The 17,547-nt window shown below is 51.0% G+C and overlaps 1 protein-coding gene across 3 annotated transcripts in view; it reads right to left on the bottom strand.

Moving 5' to 3' along the window:
• PLCG2 (phospholipase C gamma 2) overlaps window positions 1-17,284 on the bottom strand; it is a 139,441-nt gene extending 122,157 nt beyond the window's left edge. For all 3 annotated transcript variants that reach the window (XM_072967808.1, XM_072967810.1, XM_072967809.1), the window contains exons 1-2: window positions 17,166-17,284; window positions 11,868-12,105 (exon numbers count right to left, since the gene is read on the bottom strand). In XM_072967808.1, coding sequence (XP_072823909.1) covers window positions 11,868-12,060 — 193 coding nt within the window. In that variant the 5' untranslated portion in view covers window positions 12,061-12,105; window positions 17,166-17,284. The remainder of the gene's footprint in view (window positions 1-11,867; window positions 12,106-17,165) is intronic.
• Window positions 17,285-17,547: the final 263 nt, after the last annotated feature.

Here is a 17,547-nt window from a genome sequence, read left to right as displayed (position 1 = left end):
TTTCCTGGGGAAAACTGGACTCTGTGATCAGAACCCATGACACAAGCTCTCCTTCCTCCAAGAGATTCTTTTAGAAATTTATCCCATGGAAATTACCAGAAATGTGACCAAGAGGTAGCTCTGAAAATGTTCCCAGGATCAATGTTTGACCGAACAAAGTAATAAACTACACGATATCAAAAAATAGAAGATTGGTTGCAAAAATAATAATAATAATTAAATAAATAAAAACTAAGAAATAAGGTAGAAAACCATAGTCATTTAAAACAAAATAAAAGGCATACACTTGGAATGAAAAGATTTTCACAACTGATAACAACCTGAATATCCATCATCAAAAGAGCAGGTAGGTGAATCTACCCAGGTGTACTTAGAGTGAAACAGCTACAGGCAGTTCAATTAAAGCTACAAACATACCATGGAGACCTCAGAAACAATATACTGTGTCAATTACAGATTAAAAATTTTGAAATAAACATTTAAAATATGCATGTGAATGATAACCATCAAAGCATGATACTGGTTCCTCCAAGGAGGGAGGGGTATATACATGAGGACTTAACTGTAATATTTTATTTCTTAAAAACAAACAAAAGAGATCCAAATATTATGATGTGCCTAAGTTGGTAAGAAGGGTATATTCATTTCCTCTTGCTGCTATAATAAATTACCACAAACTTAGTGCCTTACGGCAACCCAATTTATTCTCTTACACTTCTGGAGGCCAGAAGTCAAATATGGATCTCACCCGGCTCAAATCAAGGTGTCAGTGGGGACTTCCTTTCTTCTGCGGACTCTCAGGCAGGATTGCTGCCCTGCCTTTTCCAGCCTCTGGAGGCAGCCTGCAGCCCTTGGCTCATGGACCCCTTCCACCTTCAGAGTCACTGGTTTCATCACTCTGACCTCTGCTTCAGTCATCACATCTCCCTCTGACGCTGACCCTCCTCCCACCCTCTTTCACTCATAAGAACCCTTGTGATTACATCGGGCCCATCCAGATAATCCAGAATAACCTCCCCATCTCAAGATCCTTAATTTAATCCCATCTGCAAAGAGTCTTTTGCCATACAGGATAACAGAGTCACAGATTCTGAGGATGAGGATGTGGACACCTTGGGTGTGGAGGGGTCCTTTATTCTGCCTACAACAGAATATATAGAAATAATAATAATAATAGTAATAGCAGCACCTCACTCTTATTGAGTGCTCTGGGATACTTGTGAGCCCCTTCCCCAAGTGTGCTACATAACTGGTTCTCCTAAGCCTCATGAGAATGCAGTGAGGAAGGCACTACTATTGCCCCATTGTATAGATGGGAAAGTTCTGAGAAGCTGAAAAACTTGTCCATGATCACACACACTGTAAGTGGCAGAGCCCAGATCTGAACCCAGGCAGTCAGATCCTAGAGGGTGAGTACACAGGGGTTTGTCATCTTTGTCTCTACACCGATCTCAACATTGAAAATAACTCATAAGAGAAAAAGGTGGTCACAATATAGCACAAAATGAAAAAGGCACATTACCGAAGAATACTATGAAAGGATTACATTTTGTAAAAATGTACCTATGTTTGTGTAAAAAAAAAAAAAACCTGGAAGAGTTAAACCAAGAGCAAACACACATCCCTCTGGGCTGGGCCGGGGTGAAGAGGTTGTATTCCTCACAGGTTAGATAGAGTTGACGTTTTACTAATGGATACACGTTACTTCAAGGAGAACAAAGTGAGAGCCGTTTTAATCAGGGGAAATCAAACAAAGTCAGAGGAGTCCCACTCAGAGCTGTCTTCAACAGAAAGTCAGTGTAACTTTCGCCCTCGGCCACCCCAGCTCAGGGCTCCTTGCCTCCCCAGGGACACGCCAGGTCCTCGTTCCCACTGGCAGAGGCTGGCAGCAGGCCTGCAGTGGCCTGGAGTGGCCGAGTGTGGCAGGCAGGTGACATCTGGCTGGTGAAAGCCAACTGGAGTGAGAAGATGAAGCAGGGAGACCCCAGTGGGACCCCGGACCTGAGTTGGGCGTCTCCCCCGAGAGCCCTGCAGGCCTCCTCCTGCTGCATGGCCTGTGATGTCTCTAACTAAGCTGGTTCCCATTCCACAGAGCACATTTCCACACTTTTCTTTCTCAGAACAGAATCCTTTGCACGCAGACACTTCACCCCCAAAATTCACTCCTGCCCGTGACCACCAGCATACCTTGTGCAGGATGAAACCAGCACCTCACACCTTCTTCCCAACCGTGTGGAGAGCGCAGACAAGGCCTCCAGCTCTAAACTGGCATCATCGCCGATTTCGTTTATGGAACTTCACCCCTGCCCGGAGGACACTCCTCCCCAAGTCCAGGCCTCCCCAGCCTCACAGAAGGACAAAGGCAAGGAGTTGAGCTGCCCGCTGACACCCAGGCTCAAACCCAAGGAACCTTAACTCTGTTGGACCCCAACCCACGTGCATCAGGAGATGGTGGCCTCAGTGGGGGAGGGCTACACCGCAGTCCCGGCTGCACCCCTGCACACACACAAATGGGTTGGACAGGCTGTCAAGTGCACATGATGCATGTCACGAGCACTTAATCCTCACTACCATCCTACAGGTAGCCCTAATGTTATCCATCTCACGGATGAGAAAACTGAGGCACAAAGGGGGCGGAATGGGTTGCCCAGGGTCACGCAGCCAGTAAGCACAGGCCTAGGCTGGAACTGTCATGTGTGGTTAAAGAAGAAGTTGTCGCAGAGATGCCCTACCTTGACTTCAGACACCACCATCTCTGGCGACAGAGGTTGAGAGGGCATCCAAGTCCTTCCCTGATTCGACTGCTGACCACATCTCTGAGAAGCGCCCACTGAGGGTCAGGCATGGGCCAGGCGCTGGGGACTCCTCCCTGGTAAGCAGGGCAGACGGATCCCTGGCCTCTCCTAGAGCTCACAGCCTGGGATGACGAGGACCCAGCGCCTGGCTCCAGGATAACCCACTGGCAGGGGGCAAGGCATCAGGATTTCTGACTCCAATTTCAAGCTGCACAGCACTTGGGTTTCTTACAAGACAAAACAAGTCATGTCACTTTGAGAGCCTGATATGCACAAATGCATGCTTACACCTAAGACAGAATGGAGGAGCGGGGCGGGGTGGGATGATCTTCTTTCCTAAAGGACTCACCAAGGGGTGCCCCCACTAGTCAGACACGCCTAAGAGATTTGAGCTGCACACACTGAACCTCTAATTACACAAAGTGGGAAACACCTGCCTTCCCGGGGCTTGGCACTACTGCACAGAGGCTCCCCGTGCCGGCCCACTGGCTTCCAGAGCAGATGTGTCCACACTCCAGCTGCATCTCTCCTCTCCTCACCAACAGCCAGATGGAGCTCTGCGCTGGGACACCGAGATCCCCGGAAGTCAGCGCAAGAGAGACCCCTGTCCACACCCTGCAGCCACGGGAGCACAGAGAACTGGATGGACCACAACTCACCAGATATGCGCAGGGTCTCCCAAAGCGCAGGCTTGGTTACTTGGAGTAGAGAATTCAAAGGATGTACTTCTGAGGGATGGGAGAGAAGCATGAGCCATGATAACAAACCTCCCACCATGCTTCCCCTCCCTTCCAAAGGGATTGACCTTCAGGAGCTCAGCAGATCCTCCGGAGACCCATAAGGTGGGTACTATCAATCTTCTCATTTTGCAGGTGAGCAAACAAAGGCACAGGGAGGTAAATCTCTTGCCCAAGGTCACATAGCAAATAAACCCCAGAGTCAGGATTCAAACCCAAGCAGGTTGGCTCCAGTCCCCACGTTTAACTGGGATACAGCACTGCCTCTCATGCCTCATCGCCAAGGCTGAGACCAATGCAGTCAGGAAACAAGATGACATTTGGAATAAAACAAAGACTCAAACTCCTGTATGATGAACTCCAGGTTGTCCATGATATTGGCAGCCACACAGATACATCAACCACTGTGCTCACCCCCCTCCCCCTCAGGTCCCTTTTAGAGAGGAGTGTATTAGTTTGCTAGGGCTGCTGTAACCAAATACCCCAACTGGGTGGCTTAAACAACAGAAATGTACTGAGGCTGAAGTCTGAGATCAAGGTGTCGCAGGGTTGGTTCCTTTTGTGGGCTGTGAGGGAGAATCAGTTCCCTGACTCCCTCCTAGCTTTTGGTGATGCTGGCAACCCTCAGTGTTCCCAAGCTTACAGAGACATTGGCCCAACCTCTGTGTCCATCACACGTAGCCTCTCTCTGTGTGTGTGCGCACATGTGTGCTCACGTGCGTGTCCTCTTCTTGTAAGGACACCAGTCGTGTATTAGTCGTATGGGATTGGGGGCCCACTCTGTGCCAGTATGACCTCCTCTTAACTAATTACATCTTCAATGATCCTATTCCCAAATCAGGTCACATTCTGAGGTCTGGGGGGTTAGGGCTTCAATGTATGAATTTGGAGGTGAAACACATTTCAACTCCTAAGAGGGACCCACCTCGGCCCAGAAGCCCTGAAGAAGTCAGACCATGTTCTCTAACAGGAAGCCCATCTCACCCACCCTCCTCACCAAAGCTGACCAGACAGGACATTGGTCTCGAAAGCAGCCAATCCCTGTGCACTGGCTCAAAAGACACAGCCAATCAGAGGCCTCTCTCAGGTGTCCATCGTTAGGAGGCTGGGAAACCAGGTCTTTGCTCATGGGACTCAACAGAGTTAAGATATGGAGCTCTGCTGGAGACAGTCCAGGCACAGCTTTGAGGAAACCTAGGACGGCTGATGAGCACACAACCCCCTCCCCCCGCTGTGGAGGGACATCACCACCAGAGGCTCCTGTCGCAGACAGGATGGGAGAGTCCACAGTGCCACCATTTACCCTTCCCAGCAGGCCCGGGGTGAGGCTGGTCATTTTCCTGAATCCTACAAGAGCCCCTAAATCCACACAGCCATTCTACTCTCTCGTTATTGGTGGGGCTCCAGCAGCCATTGCTGCATCCTCCAAATTTAGGGGCTGTGGAAGAGCCCGGGGGTTGCCCACCAAGCCCACTTCCTGTACTTCCTGGCACACACTGGGGTCATGTTTCCCAGCATCTTTTGTAGCCAGTCATGGGCCTAGTTCTGGTTGACGGAAAGTGGGAGGCCAGGCCTGACTCGTAAAACCTCCTAAGCCACCCTCCACTCTTCCTCTTCCCCAATGTGCGGGCTGGACACAGAGGATCCTGCAGTGGCCTCAGATGCCTGAGGGGATGTTGGTGCCACCGGACAGCAGATCCCATCCCCCAACCCCACTGGATCATGACTTGAGTGAAAAACTTGTATCGTATTAAGAAAGCATTTGTCACTGCAGTTAGTCCACCTTGACTAATACAGGAGCTTTACTGCTGCGCCCTCTGCCCAGAATGCTCTCCCCTCAGAGCTTCCCATGGCTCCCACCTTCCCACCCTCCAAGTCTCAGCTCAAATGTCACCTCCACAGAGGGGCTTCCCTGAGGCTTGCCCTACTAAAACAGCACCCTTCGCTGGTTACTCTGTCATAGTGTGCTGCTTCTTCCCTTCCTAGCATCCACCCCAATCCAGAATGACTGAATGGTTTAGTCTGGCTTTTTCTCTCTTTCCTATGAAGCCGTAAGCTCCTCCAGGGATCTACACCATCCTGGTCACCACGCTGTCCCCAGTGACAAGCATCACACCCAACACACACCAAGTCCTTCTGGAGTATCTGCTAAATCAACAAACGGACGAATTTCAAGAACATCAAGTGATCATCATCCAGGACAGAAGACAATCGTTGAAAAAACACAGGAACCAGTTAATTCAACTGAAGAGCATCCAAGCAGGTCTGTACCAATGTCAGGAATAAAAACGGCAGCTCTATTTCTCACACCAGGGGGTTCCAGCACGGAGAACACATATCCTGGAAGGGGTCGGAATGACCCATTTGGGTGTAGGATGGAAACGATTTCAGTATAAAACCGGAAGTTCTCATATTCAGCTCATCCTTTCTACAAGGCCCGTTCCCTTTAAGTCTGATGAAGACAAGAGCAGCGAACTCCTGAGCACCTCCCTCCTCTGTGCCTCACACTGTTGAGAGCAGATCACACATATTACTCCACTGAATCCTCACCAGAGCCTCAGGAGACAGGCTCCTTTATTATCCTCATTTCCAAGAGGTGACATGGTTGGGTGCAAGGTCTCAGCCCAACTAAGTGGCAGGGCTGGGATTTGAACCCAGGCACTAGGGCTCCAGGTCTGTGCTGCTGTTGACCATAACTGCACAACTATCACCAAAACACAAGTGAGCTTAGACACACAGAGGGGCACTGGCTGAAGCTTATTTCTGATAGGACACTTGACTGAAGAAGCTTGGTGATGACTTACAGACAACAGATTTATTCTTAGAGGATGACAGTAATGAACATCTGCCTCTCCAGTGTTGTGAAAACATTTTGTTAAAATAAGAACTTGTCAAAAATATTCATTTTTTTAAGGGATAAGGAGCCCAAGGGTGGATTTCAGAAGAAGCCAAGATCCAACACAACTCCATCTCAGTGCCGCTGGCTCTGTCAGCACCAGTTCCCACCGCAGGGTCTCCCGCAGGCATGTCTGACTTCTCACTAACCAGGTACTTCTCAAGTCTCCTTCCTCTTGGCATCTCAGCATCCAGCAGAGTGTGTCCTCTGCCCGCATAAGAAGCAATATCTGAATGAAGCTGTCATTCTTGGGTCCCCAGCCGGTGCATCTCCAACCCACACAGAACGGAAACATCTCTGAGATGACACAGAAAGAGGATGCAAACACAGAGCAGAAAATTTGAGACCCCAAAGGCACACAGAGCAAGTGCAAACTGTAGTGCTGCCCCTTCCGGGACGTGTGGCCCTGGGCATGTCACTGAGTCTCCCCAGGACTCAGTTTCCTCATAAATAAAGTGGGGGTGATTCCTGCAACACAGGGTCTCTGTGAGGATTTAATGAGCGGTTACACATGATGTGCTTACACAAGGCTTAATGCAGACAGTATTTACCAGGGGTGGCTCTCATCAGCAACAATGTCACCACCATCACCATCATCATTATTATTATTAGGCAGGTAAGCCAAGTACCTAATACCCGGGAAACAGAACTGCTCCTGTTTTTCAGAATCCCTCATTCACAGGCAGCCACAACTTGCCAAAACTAAGCAGACGGAGAAAACATGCGTAAGCAGAAGTGAAACCTTGAGAATAAAAGCCTATTCAGTCGAGAGGGACGTAGTCCAAGGCCTCAAAGGCGGCTCATCACACAGCCAGCCCCATCCAGACTCCACAACCAGGTGGCACCACGTCGGCTCCCCAGACACATTCCAGGCCTCCCAAATGGACAGGATGCAAAAGGACCCCAAAAGTTCAACTCAGAAAGGCCTCGAGTGGGCTACTTTCTCTCTGGAGTCTGCTCCACTGGTGTCCCTGGAAGGAAGGAAAACCACAGAGGCAGCCCTTCCAGCAGCTCCACGCATGGGCTCCTCCCCTACATCCAGAGACTGGCAGGGAGGCCAGTGCAGGAAGGAACCCAGGGCACCACCTTGCCCAGCAGCCTGGGGAAGCGAACGGAAGAGCGACGGCCAAGAGGTGAGCAGCTGGCTGAAGCTCATCTTCTTTATCAGAAGCCAGGCCTTGGGACTTCCAACTTATTAAAATATGTACATTTTACATACATATAAAATACATACACATAATAAAATCCATTTAATTCTCACCCAGTAAGATAAGGACTATTATTATCTCACTTGGCCAATAGGGAAACCGAGACACAGAGAAGTCAAATAACTTGCTTTGGATCACACAGCACCTAGTAGGGGTAGGGTGGGGATTCGAGCTATAAGTCTGGATCCAAAGTCCAGGTGCCTCATGGTTGCTCAGCTCCAAGGTGGCCGCCATAAATTCCCTCCCGCCCTGGACGTTCTCTGAGCCTGACCTGGCCTTGGTGACCTGAGGTGGAGCAAGTGACTTTCTGGGACTTCTTGGACTAAGTCTTAAGAAGACCTGCAGCTTCTGCCAATGGCTCTTGGAACATGCACCCTGGAGGGACACTGGGCACCTGTAAGAAGTCCCACTACCCTGGGACCACCACGCTGTAGGTGCTCAGTCAACATTTCCAGCTGAGCCCAGTCTTCTAGCCATCACCACCACGGCACCAGACATGAGAGTGAAGATTCTGGAACTTTCCAGACCAGGTGACATAGGAGTTGAGCACTGCTCCATCCAGGCCACAAAGAGTAGAACAATCACCCAGCTGAGCCCTGCCCAAATCTCTGACCCACAAACCTACTTGCTTGCATCCAATGGCACCTACTGGTCCCACCTGAGGACAGCCATCCTGCCGGCCACCTGGTAAGCCCCTCCCTCGACTCTCCACACAAGCAGCTCCTCTGCTACGAGGCCTCCCCCGACTCCCTACCACCTCCTCCCTACCCCGATGGACAAGAGCCCGCCTTCCTCACCCGGTACCCAGCACAGAGCCGCACCGCGGTACCAGCAGCACAATCCTGCAACAGCTGGTTGCTGCATCTGTTTTCCTCCAGGGCAGGGACTCTCCATCCTTCCCCCTTCCTCTCAGCAGAATCTAGCATCCAATATGACGGCTAATATGGGCTCAGTAAATGAAACAACTCCATCATGACAGGGTCCAAAGAGATACCAAGTACACCCAGTGACATTTTATAGTTCTAAGCACAGCAAACAGGTGACTTCAGACCAGGGTTTCTCAACCTTGGGACCACTGACATGTTACACTTGATAATTTGGAACGGGGCGGGGGGGCTGTCCTGTGCATCGTACGATGTTTAGCAGTACCCTTGGCCTCAACCCACTAGATTCTGGAAACAACCCCCCATCCCAAGTAATCACAACTGAAAATATCCCCAGGCATTGCCAAATGCCCCTGGGTGGTGGGCTGGACTCTCACAGGCTAAAAACCACTCACTGCCTTGGACAGGGGGACCCATGGGTGTCTACCTTCACCCAGGCCTGCACAGGGGCTGTGACACCTGCCCAGAGGTCACACACCACTTGCTAATTATCTTCTCAGGGGAGCACCATTTCTAAGCTCTTAACTCCCCAAAACTGGCTTTTTCTGGCACTTTCCAAACACCAACACAGCCATCTCACACAGGCCTGCCAGCGCATGTTCAAAAATGCAAACGTGATCCCATCACTCCTCTTCTGAAAACCCTTTGGTGGATCCCTTCCACTCTCCAGAGAAATCCAAACACCTATGCAAGACTCGGCTTCCCCGGACAAACTGGACGCCACTCATCAGCAACCACAGTGGCAAAGATCTAACAGCAGCAGTTCCCACGGGTCCAATGCGTATCCTGCGCTACACACCGCGTCCAGCCCTCTGACATTCCGACTCATTTATTCATTCCCAACTGTAACCCTGCGGGGGGACACCAATTATTATTCCCATTCTACAGATTAGAGAATTCAACCTCAGAAAGTGGATGTAAGTTGCTTGCAGTCACACAGCAAAGCTCATCAAGCGGTGCTGGAAGTCAGGCTCCACGCTGCTGGTACCTAATCGACCAAGGCTTCATGAGGATGGGACTCGAACTTAATGACTGCTGTCGCTCCAGTACCTAGAAGAGCGCCTGGCAGAGCAGGCATTCCAATGTGGAAGCATGGAGCGATGGACAGACAGAGGGACGGAGGGAGTCTCTAGAGCAGTACCTACCAAACGTGGCCGCTACCAGGACCACCTGGAGGCTTATTAAAACACTGAATCCCAAGCAACCTAGTGAGTGAAAGTCACCCTCAACCACTCCAAGGAGAAGGAGGAAATGCTTTTAGTTAATGAGTGGGGAGAAATATACAGTGTGTGGATTTCAGGAGCCAAAATCCTGTCTCATGCCTATCAGAACTTCCCAGAGAAACTTCCAGGACCCTGTACCTTTAAATGCCCCCTGCTCCAGGTGTTTCTGATGTTCAGCCAGGCTTGGGACCCACAGGCCAAGAAGAGAAGGGACCTGCTGTCCACTTTCAGTGTGGCACCCCAGTATTTACCGCTGGAAGGCCCCCGCCCCAGCCCAGCTGCAACAGGTTTCTGGGCCACCTGGGAGGTCACGTGTGGCCAATGCAAACCAAGCTGGGAGGAAAGTTGACTGCCCCCACACATGGGCACTTTCAAAGCAGGGCTTCTGGCTCTGTGCCGGAAGGGCCAGGAGAAACATTTTGGAACAGCCATTTAATCTCAGTTGTGACAAGAGGAAGCAAACGAAGAACTCCGCCAAGCCATCAGAGTCTGCCTGTGAATGGCGGCGTTCAGAGACCCATCGCAGTGTGGATGAGGGTGTGGAGAACAGGAGCTACTCCAAGCACCTCGTGGGCCTCTGTGGGATGTGGTCAAACTGTCCTTTAAAGGCATCTACCCAAGAGAAACAAAAACATACAGCCACACAAAAAACCATTCACGAACGCTTACAGCAGCATGATTTGTAATAGCCAAAAAGTGCCAACAACCCAAAATGTCCATCAACAAACAAATGGATAAACAAATTGTGGAATACCTACATAATGGAATACTACTCAGCCACATACAGGACATTCATAATGTGGATGAACCTTGGGAACAAGATGTTAAGTAAAAGAAGCCACTCACAAATGAATTATACTATATAATCCCATTTTCTGGAAATGCCCAGAACAGAGAAATTAGAGAGATAGAAAGGAGATTAATGGTTGCTTAGGTGAAGAGGATGAGGAATAGAGGGATGGTTAAAGGGATAGTTAAAGGGTACAGAGTTTCTTTTTCAGGTGATAAAATGTTCTACAACTGTTTGTGGTGGTGGCTGCACTTATCTGGGAATACACTGAATTGTTCACTTTAAATAAATGAATTACATGGTATGTGAATTATATCTCAATAAAGCTCTTATCGGAAAAAAAAAGAAGAATGCAAGTACAGTTGCTGAAGCTAATAGCAATAGACTGGAAAAGGCCAAAATGTCCATCTCTAGGGGTTAAACTGTTACACTGTAGCCAGAACGCTATGTGACCATGAAAGAATAAGGCAGGCCACTATGCCGGTAAGAAATCACCTCCAAGGTAATTGTTAAATTAAAAAAAGAAATCAAAGTGCCGAAGTGTATGCAGTAGGTACCCATTCATGTAAAAACACATGACACACATCACACACGCACAGAATACTTCTGGAAGACCAAAGAACTTGGTGATGAGCTTGCCTCTGGAGCATGGGGTGGGGCTGCGGAAGAGGGACATTTATTTACGAGCCGCCTGATCATCCCCAAAGTGTACATTTTAATTTTTCCATTAAAAAGTAGCCAACAAAAATTCAAATGAAAGCAAGTCTCTGCAACCAAAAATTGCTTCAGGCTTCTTACTCTATGAAAAACAGTCTTAGAAACTTTAGGAACTGAGTCAACTGCCCGATCTAAGGGGGGTAGGGGAAAGGAAGACACCTCCACTGGGACCAGAATTTCATTTGAGAGCGATGGAGCATTGAGTGATGTGCTCCGTCCCCCTGGGGCTACAGTACAGGCCTGTCACTCTGCTGTTTGCAGTAAAATCCAGCAGACATTTGGCTACGAAGCTCTGTCCAGTTAGTCCCTGAGAGAGCAGACAGTTTGACCATCACGTGGTCCCTGAGGCTGTCAGACAGGGAGCCCATCCTCTGACAGTCCAGGTGAGCTGTCTGGATGTCACTTCCAATGTGGCCCACACAGCCTCTGTCACTTCATCAGGGCTTTCCTGGCTGAACTCCCCCCACCTGTTCCAAACCCATCAGAGACCCAGACCAAGTAGCCCCACTTTCATTTTCGGAAGAACAGAAGGTATCAAACCAACAACTGCAGAGACAACGGATCGGGGCAAAAGGATGAGAAGGAGCCCGGCCACGCTGCCCGGTGCAGGTACTCACAGAAACCCTCGATCTTGTCGGCGGTCTTGCTCCAGGCCACCTGCCGCGTCTCCATGATCACCTGGACGGTCCTCCGCTCCGGGGTAGACTTGCGGGAGCTGAACACGGTCATGACTGTGCCCAGCTCCAGGGCTCTCTTGATCTGACTCTTCTCATATTCTGGGAGGCTGTCCACATTGGCCATGGTGCTCATGGTCGGCCACTCCAGGGGCAGGGCAGGCACAAGGGAATAAGGGGGCTGGAAGGGCAGAATAAAGGTGTGAACTGGTTTTACTTAACTGAGCAGGATGTAGTGAACAGGGCTCTGATTTCAAGGGCCAAAATCCTGTCTCACACCCATTAGAAAGAGTTTGGGGAGACGGTTCCAATGGCAGGGATTCACTAACCACTAGGAGAGCCCAGGCCGGGCACAGAGGTTTAAATGGAAGTGAGGTGTGGGAGGAGCCCTTGACCTCAGTGACCCAACCGTTATCCTGGCTTTGAATAAGCAAATCACCCCAGCCTGGCAGTCACCCCTTCCCTCTCCATGCACTTTTATGCTGTGGAACATTTGAATAGCCAAAGCAGCCCAGACTGGCTCCTGCCCACATCGCTCCATCCTTTTCTGTCCTGCCTAGAGACTTCTAACCATCATTCTTTTACTTCCCCAGTGAAGCTGGCAACAGGGAAAAATAAACCTTCAGGATGTGTCCATGGAGACCTCTGCATGGAAATGGGACCAAAAAGGCAGAAAACAGCAGGGCCCAGTGGCCTCACATTCAAATCCTGGTGTAGGGTCCTGCTGACTGTGTGGTCCTGGGTGAGCTGTATGACCTCGGTGAGTCCCAGTTTTCATCCCTTCTAAAATGGGAGGGTTGGGACACTTAGGAAGCCACCTGCAGAGCACCAGGGTGAAGCTCAGCATCCAGGAGGTGTTCTCAGTCACCCCTCATCCTCACGCACAGTCAACGTTTTGCAGAGAGGTGTTTGGGCCCCCAATCTCAGAGCCTCCCTCATGCCCGCATCCAATGTCCCAGCAAATCCAATTCAATCAGTCTGTCCACTTCACTGATTGCTCCTAGGATCTCATACTTGGGTCATTCTAATCGTCTGCTAACTGGTCTCCCTGCTTCCACTCCTGCCTCCAAAGTCAACTCCCAGTCCAGGAGCCAGAAGGATGCTCTAAGAATAAGGGTGAAATCTTATTGCTCCCTAAGCCCTGGCTCTGCGTGCGCACGCACGACACACACACACACACACCCATTCTGCCTCCCAAACGCCCAAAGACTCCCTGGCCCTAGCTCAGAAGGCACTTGACTGTAGATTTCCAGATCGCAGACTCCACCAAGTCACTTACACCCCTCAGGGCACACTTCCACTATTGTTCAGGGGAAGATAACAGATTAAAGAACTTCTAATGGTTCTCATAAGGATTCAACCAGATGATATGTCTCAGCCCTTAAAACAAAGATGCAAAGTCAGTGCTCCCGAGATTAAGCTCCTGCTTCAGCCACCATCAACTGTTCGGGGTATCTCTCTCATCTCCCCTCCTCCAAACCTCTTCAGGCTCCCACAGCTGTTACTCTGTAGACAAGCCCTGAATTCAGCCAGGGCTGAATTCGCCAAGTTGCGCAAAGCCAGGGCCTCAGTTCCCTCAGCTGTGTAATGGGGATGACAGTCCCACACTCCAGAGGCGCTGAGAGGACGAGCCCCCAGTATCTAGCAGGGCCTCTGATAATATCAATCAGCCAATTGCTCAAGGCGTTAATAAAGTGTCAACTCCACGCCAGGCGAAGAGCTGGGGACTTGTATGCAAATGAGGGGGTGGAAGGAGGGGCCCAGGCCTCGTCCTTTGCCCCCTCCTCCCCCCACCTCACACCCAGCGCCAAAGGCACCTCGGCAGGTGTGCTGACAGCCCAAAGATAAAATCCTGAACGACACCTGCTCTCTGCCCATTTGGAAACAGACCAGTCAGCTCAATGGTCCTAACGTAAAGAGTAAGGGCAGCAGCAGGGACACAAGGGTGGGGGCATTAAGGGAGAAGCAGGAAAGGGCCCCCAACTTAGTATGGGGTGGGGCTGGGAGCTTAGAGCACTCAGAGAAAGCTTCTGGGGAAAGAGGGTGTCTGAATTCCAATCTTTAGGAAAGATGAAGCAGGAGGAACAGCCTAGTCAGAGAAACGGGCTTAAGCAAAGGCCCAGCGGCAGGACTAATTGTTCCAAGAAGTCCAGCTGACAGTGAGGCTCCCCGCTACCGCCCTCTAATCCAGGTCAGGGGATGAACAAGGTGCCTGTGGCAATGCTCATCCTGCTAAATTAACTGTTAATTGGCCCTCCCAGGTGTCTGCACCTACCATATCTGGTTCATCTCATTATCTCAATGAGAAACACCAGAAGTGAAAACTCAGGTCTCTGGAGGTGAAGTTATGTGATTCAGGTATCGAAGACATGTGGCAACACCAGGTTGGGAACCCTGGTCTAAATCTCACACCCCGACTCCTTTAGCACCTGCCTTCTGGAATTCAGAATCTGGTGGTAAATCTGGCCAGACAGTAAGTAATTAATTTGGCAGAGAAGTCAAAGGACTTGTCCAAGGTCACAGCGCTGGAAGGCTTCGGAACCAGGATTTGAACCTGGCCCGAACTCTGCCACCCTTCACCATGCTGAACACCCTCAGCCAGGCACCTCCTGACTTCTCCACTCCCGGTTCTTAGGCCCACATGCAGCAGGGCACAGAAAACACCACCCATTAAACTGGCCAACTGGGAGGCACCAGGGCCCTCAGTTCTTCCTGACCCTGGGAGGGCCTTGGACTTAACCTTCCCAGGAGTCTGGTTACTTCCTGATCAGGAAGCCCAGTGGACTGGCTCAACCATAATCAAGTCTGTCATGTCCCTTCCCCAAGAACTGGGAAGACACTCTCATGGCCACAAGATCCTTGGAGTCAACCACCAGAATCCACCGCTCCCAACTCAGGCTTCCAGAGTTCAATGCTTCAGCAACTATAGCAAAGTAGCCTCCGAGGCCTTGACCCCAGGGGAAGGTACTAGCCATCACAGGCAATTTCCATTTTGCTTCTGCTTTCAAAAAGAAAAGAAAAGAAACAGCCCTGAAATCCCTTTTTTGTTCCTGTTTCTCATCCTCCCTGGGTAACTCTGTAAAATGACTTATGGTGTAAATACAAACATGGCTGAGATTTACTAAGATTCGACTTTTCATGTCCTTCTCTTTGAAATAAACTTCTGGGATACAAGGACCCAGAACCAGGAAGCAGGGGTGTTTCTTCTCTTCGATGCTCTCTGCACATGTTAGAGAAGCTAAGTACTTCATACAAAATTGCACCAAACAGTTCTGTCTAGATTTCGGTACAGTTGCATCCCTCACAGGTAACCACCCCTCCTAACGGCCCAAGGGTTGTTACTGGGACATCTCACACCCACTGTGCAGCAACAGGGCGGCAGATATTTTCACTGCAGGAACCAGCAGGGTCAGAGCCATGGCAGGTAGGAATGCTCGTTAGTTCAAATTTTTTAGGGCAACCTGTGAGCGTCTATTAAAACATAAAACATGCATTGCTTTCATCCAGCTTATGTGCAGAAACACACACACAAATGTTCACATAAGTATCATTTATAACAGAAAAAAAGAAAGAAAAAAAAAACCCAGGAGACAATTCAACTGCTCATGAATGAAGTGGGGAGGGGAGGGGGGATCCCTTAAATGATGGGACATGCACATTAAAGAATGCTGAGTAGCTACTGGAAAGAATGAAGAAGATTTACAAGCAATTTGATCTGTAAAGACTCATGAGACAGATGAAAAAAGAATTGCAAACTAGTAAGTATCAACATAATATAATTATATTTTTTTAAAAGGCTGTCTGCTTCTAAATCCAGAAGTGGTTACTGTTGGATGAGGGAAGAGGGTAGAGGGGCTGACTTGATTTTGACTGACTTAAGTGGTAACATAATGGATGAATTTTTCTGCTTTGTGCGTTAACTGTTTTCTAAAGTCAGAAGACTTTTCAAAAGTCTTCTTATCAGCAGTTTCCCACCAACTCCACCCAGCCAAAGGCCTATTCATGGGGGTCCTGGCTTTGCTTTTTCCAGAGGAGCTTAACAGGCTCAAGGTCGGAAGGTGGGGGGACAGGGAAGGGGTTGTGGGGAGGGAGCTGCAGCCACCTTAGGCAATTTCAGCATCAATGAAACCTGCAGTGAGTACTGGCCTGAGCTGGTACACATGTGGCACACACGTCTTTGAAACAGGGATAATGGCCTGAGGCTGCCAGGGACCCCTAAATCAGTCATGACACTGCAAAACTGTAGCGAAGGATGATGGATGGGGCCCCACACAGGGCCTTTAACCAGAGGGTCAAGAACTGGCAGAAACCCAAGCCCCAAATCTCCACACAGCCCTGGAATTTACGCCTGAGTGGCTCCTATATCCAGGGGAAGAAAGTGAGGCTCAAAGATTCTTCAACTTGCCCAAGGTCACAGAGCTGGAACTGAAATTCGAATTAAGTTGACCAACAAGGCCACCTGTTTCCCATGCGCCGTGTCACACACATTCCACCCCTCCCCGCCATACTTTCTTCAGTTCAAGCTCAAGGTGCTAAAAGAGCCCCTCCCAGACCCCTTCTGGAATCCAGGAGCCAACCCCCCAGTCCAAACGGGACACATCTTTCCCTCGAATTCTTCCGCTATGGGGGTAACAACCTCTTTGGGATTCCAGACCATAAACAGGAAAATGCAGAGACAAGCACACGTAGTTATGCACACGTGTGGGGTGGGAAAGGGAATCATGAATTCCCCGAAAACCCTTATCTCTCAGGGCGAAGGGCTGCGCCTTCTGTGGTATCGCTCCGTCACCTACCCACCCGCAACCACCTGTGTGATACGGGGAAGTGCCAGGGGCCGGCCTGCCTCCTGGAGCCAACAAGCCCGGGGCGCAGAGGTGTCCAGGAAACATGCCCGACCCCACTCGGGACCCGACGGCCACCGGAGCCTTGAAGACGCACAAGCCACAGAGCAAGGAGCGCTGCTGCCTCAGGGTTCCCATTCAAAGCCGGGCCTCCCCAGGGCACCGACCGACGAAGTGGCGCCGGCCCGGGGTGAAGCGGCTGGCGATGCTGCCTGGAACCCCGCCGTCAACGCCCGGGCCCCGGGCACCGCGGGCTGGGGCCCCAACAGCGCGCCCCACCCCTGCCTGCGCCAGCTGCGTCCGGGCGCAGATGCCCCCTAGACGCCGTTCCCCGGGCGCCGGTTCCCGGGCGCAGGTCCCCGGGCGCCCGCGTGCGCTCCAGCCCGGCCGGGCCACTCACCTGGCCGCGCCCCCGCCGCGGGTCCTGATTCTGGGGTCCCGCGCGCCGCCGCCCGCCGTCCGGGCTCCGGGCACTCCCTGCCGCGCACGCCCTCCGACGCGGGCGCTGCTACTTCTGCTTCGGCCGCGGTCGCGCGCCACGTGACTCCTCCGGGGCCGCCCCTCTGCCCCGGCCCGCCCCACCCCCGGCCCCGGGGCGGGCCCAGCCTGGCCTAGCATCCCCTGGGCCTCCTCCTCCCTGGGGGCGGGCCAGACCTGGGACCCCGCCTTCGCGGGCGGAGGAAGAAACTGAGGCAGCGGGAGGGGATCGACCTGCCCCAAGTCTCCTGCAAGGTGAATAGAAAACTTCCAGACAGACCGGCATTTATGGAGTGCCTACTGCC

This window comes from Vicugna pacos, chromosome 9, assembly GCF_048564905.1.
Source record: "Vicugna pacos chromosome 9, VicPac4, whole genome shotgun sequence".
NCBI classification, from domain to species: Eukaryota; Metazoa; Chordata; class Mammalia; order Artiodactyla; family Camelidae; genus Vicugna; species Vicugna pacos.
Note: the sequence above shows the minus strand (reverse complement) of the source record. Positions and strands in the feature narration are given on the sequence as shown.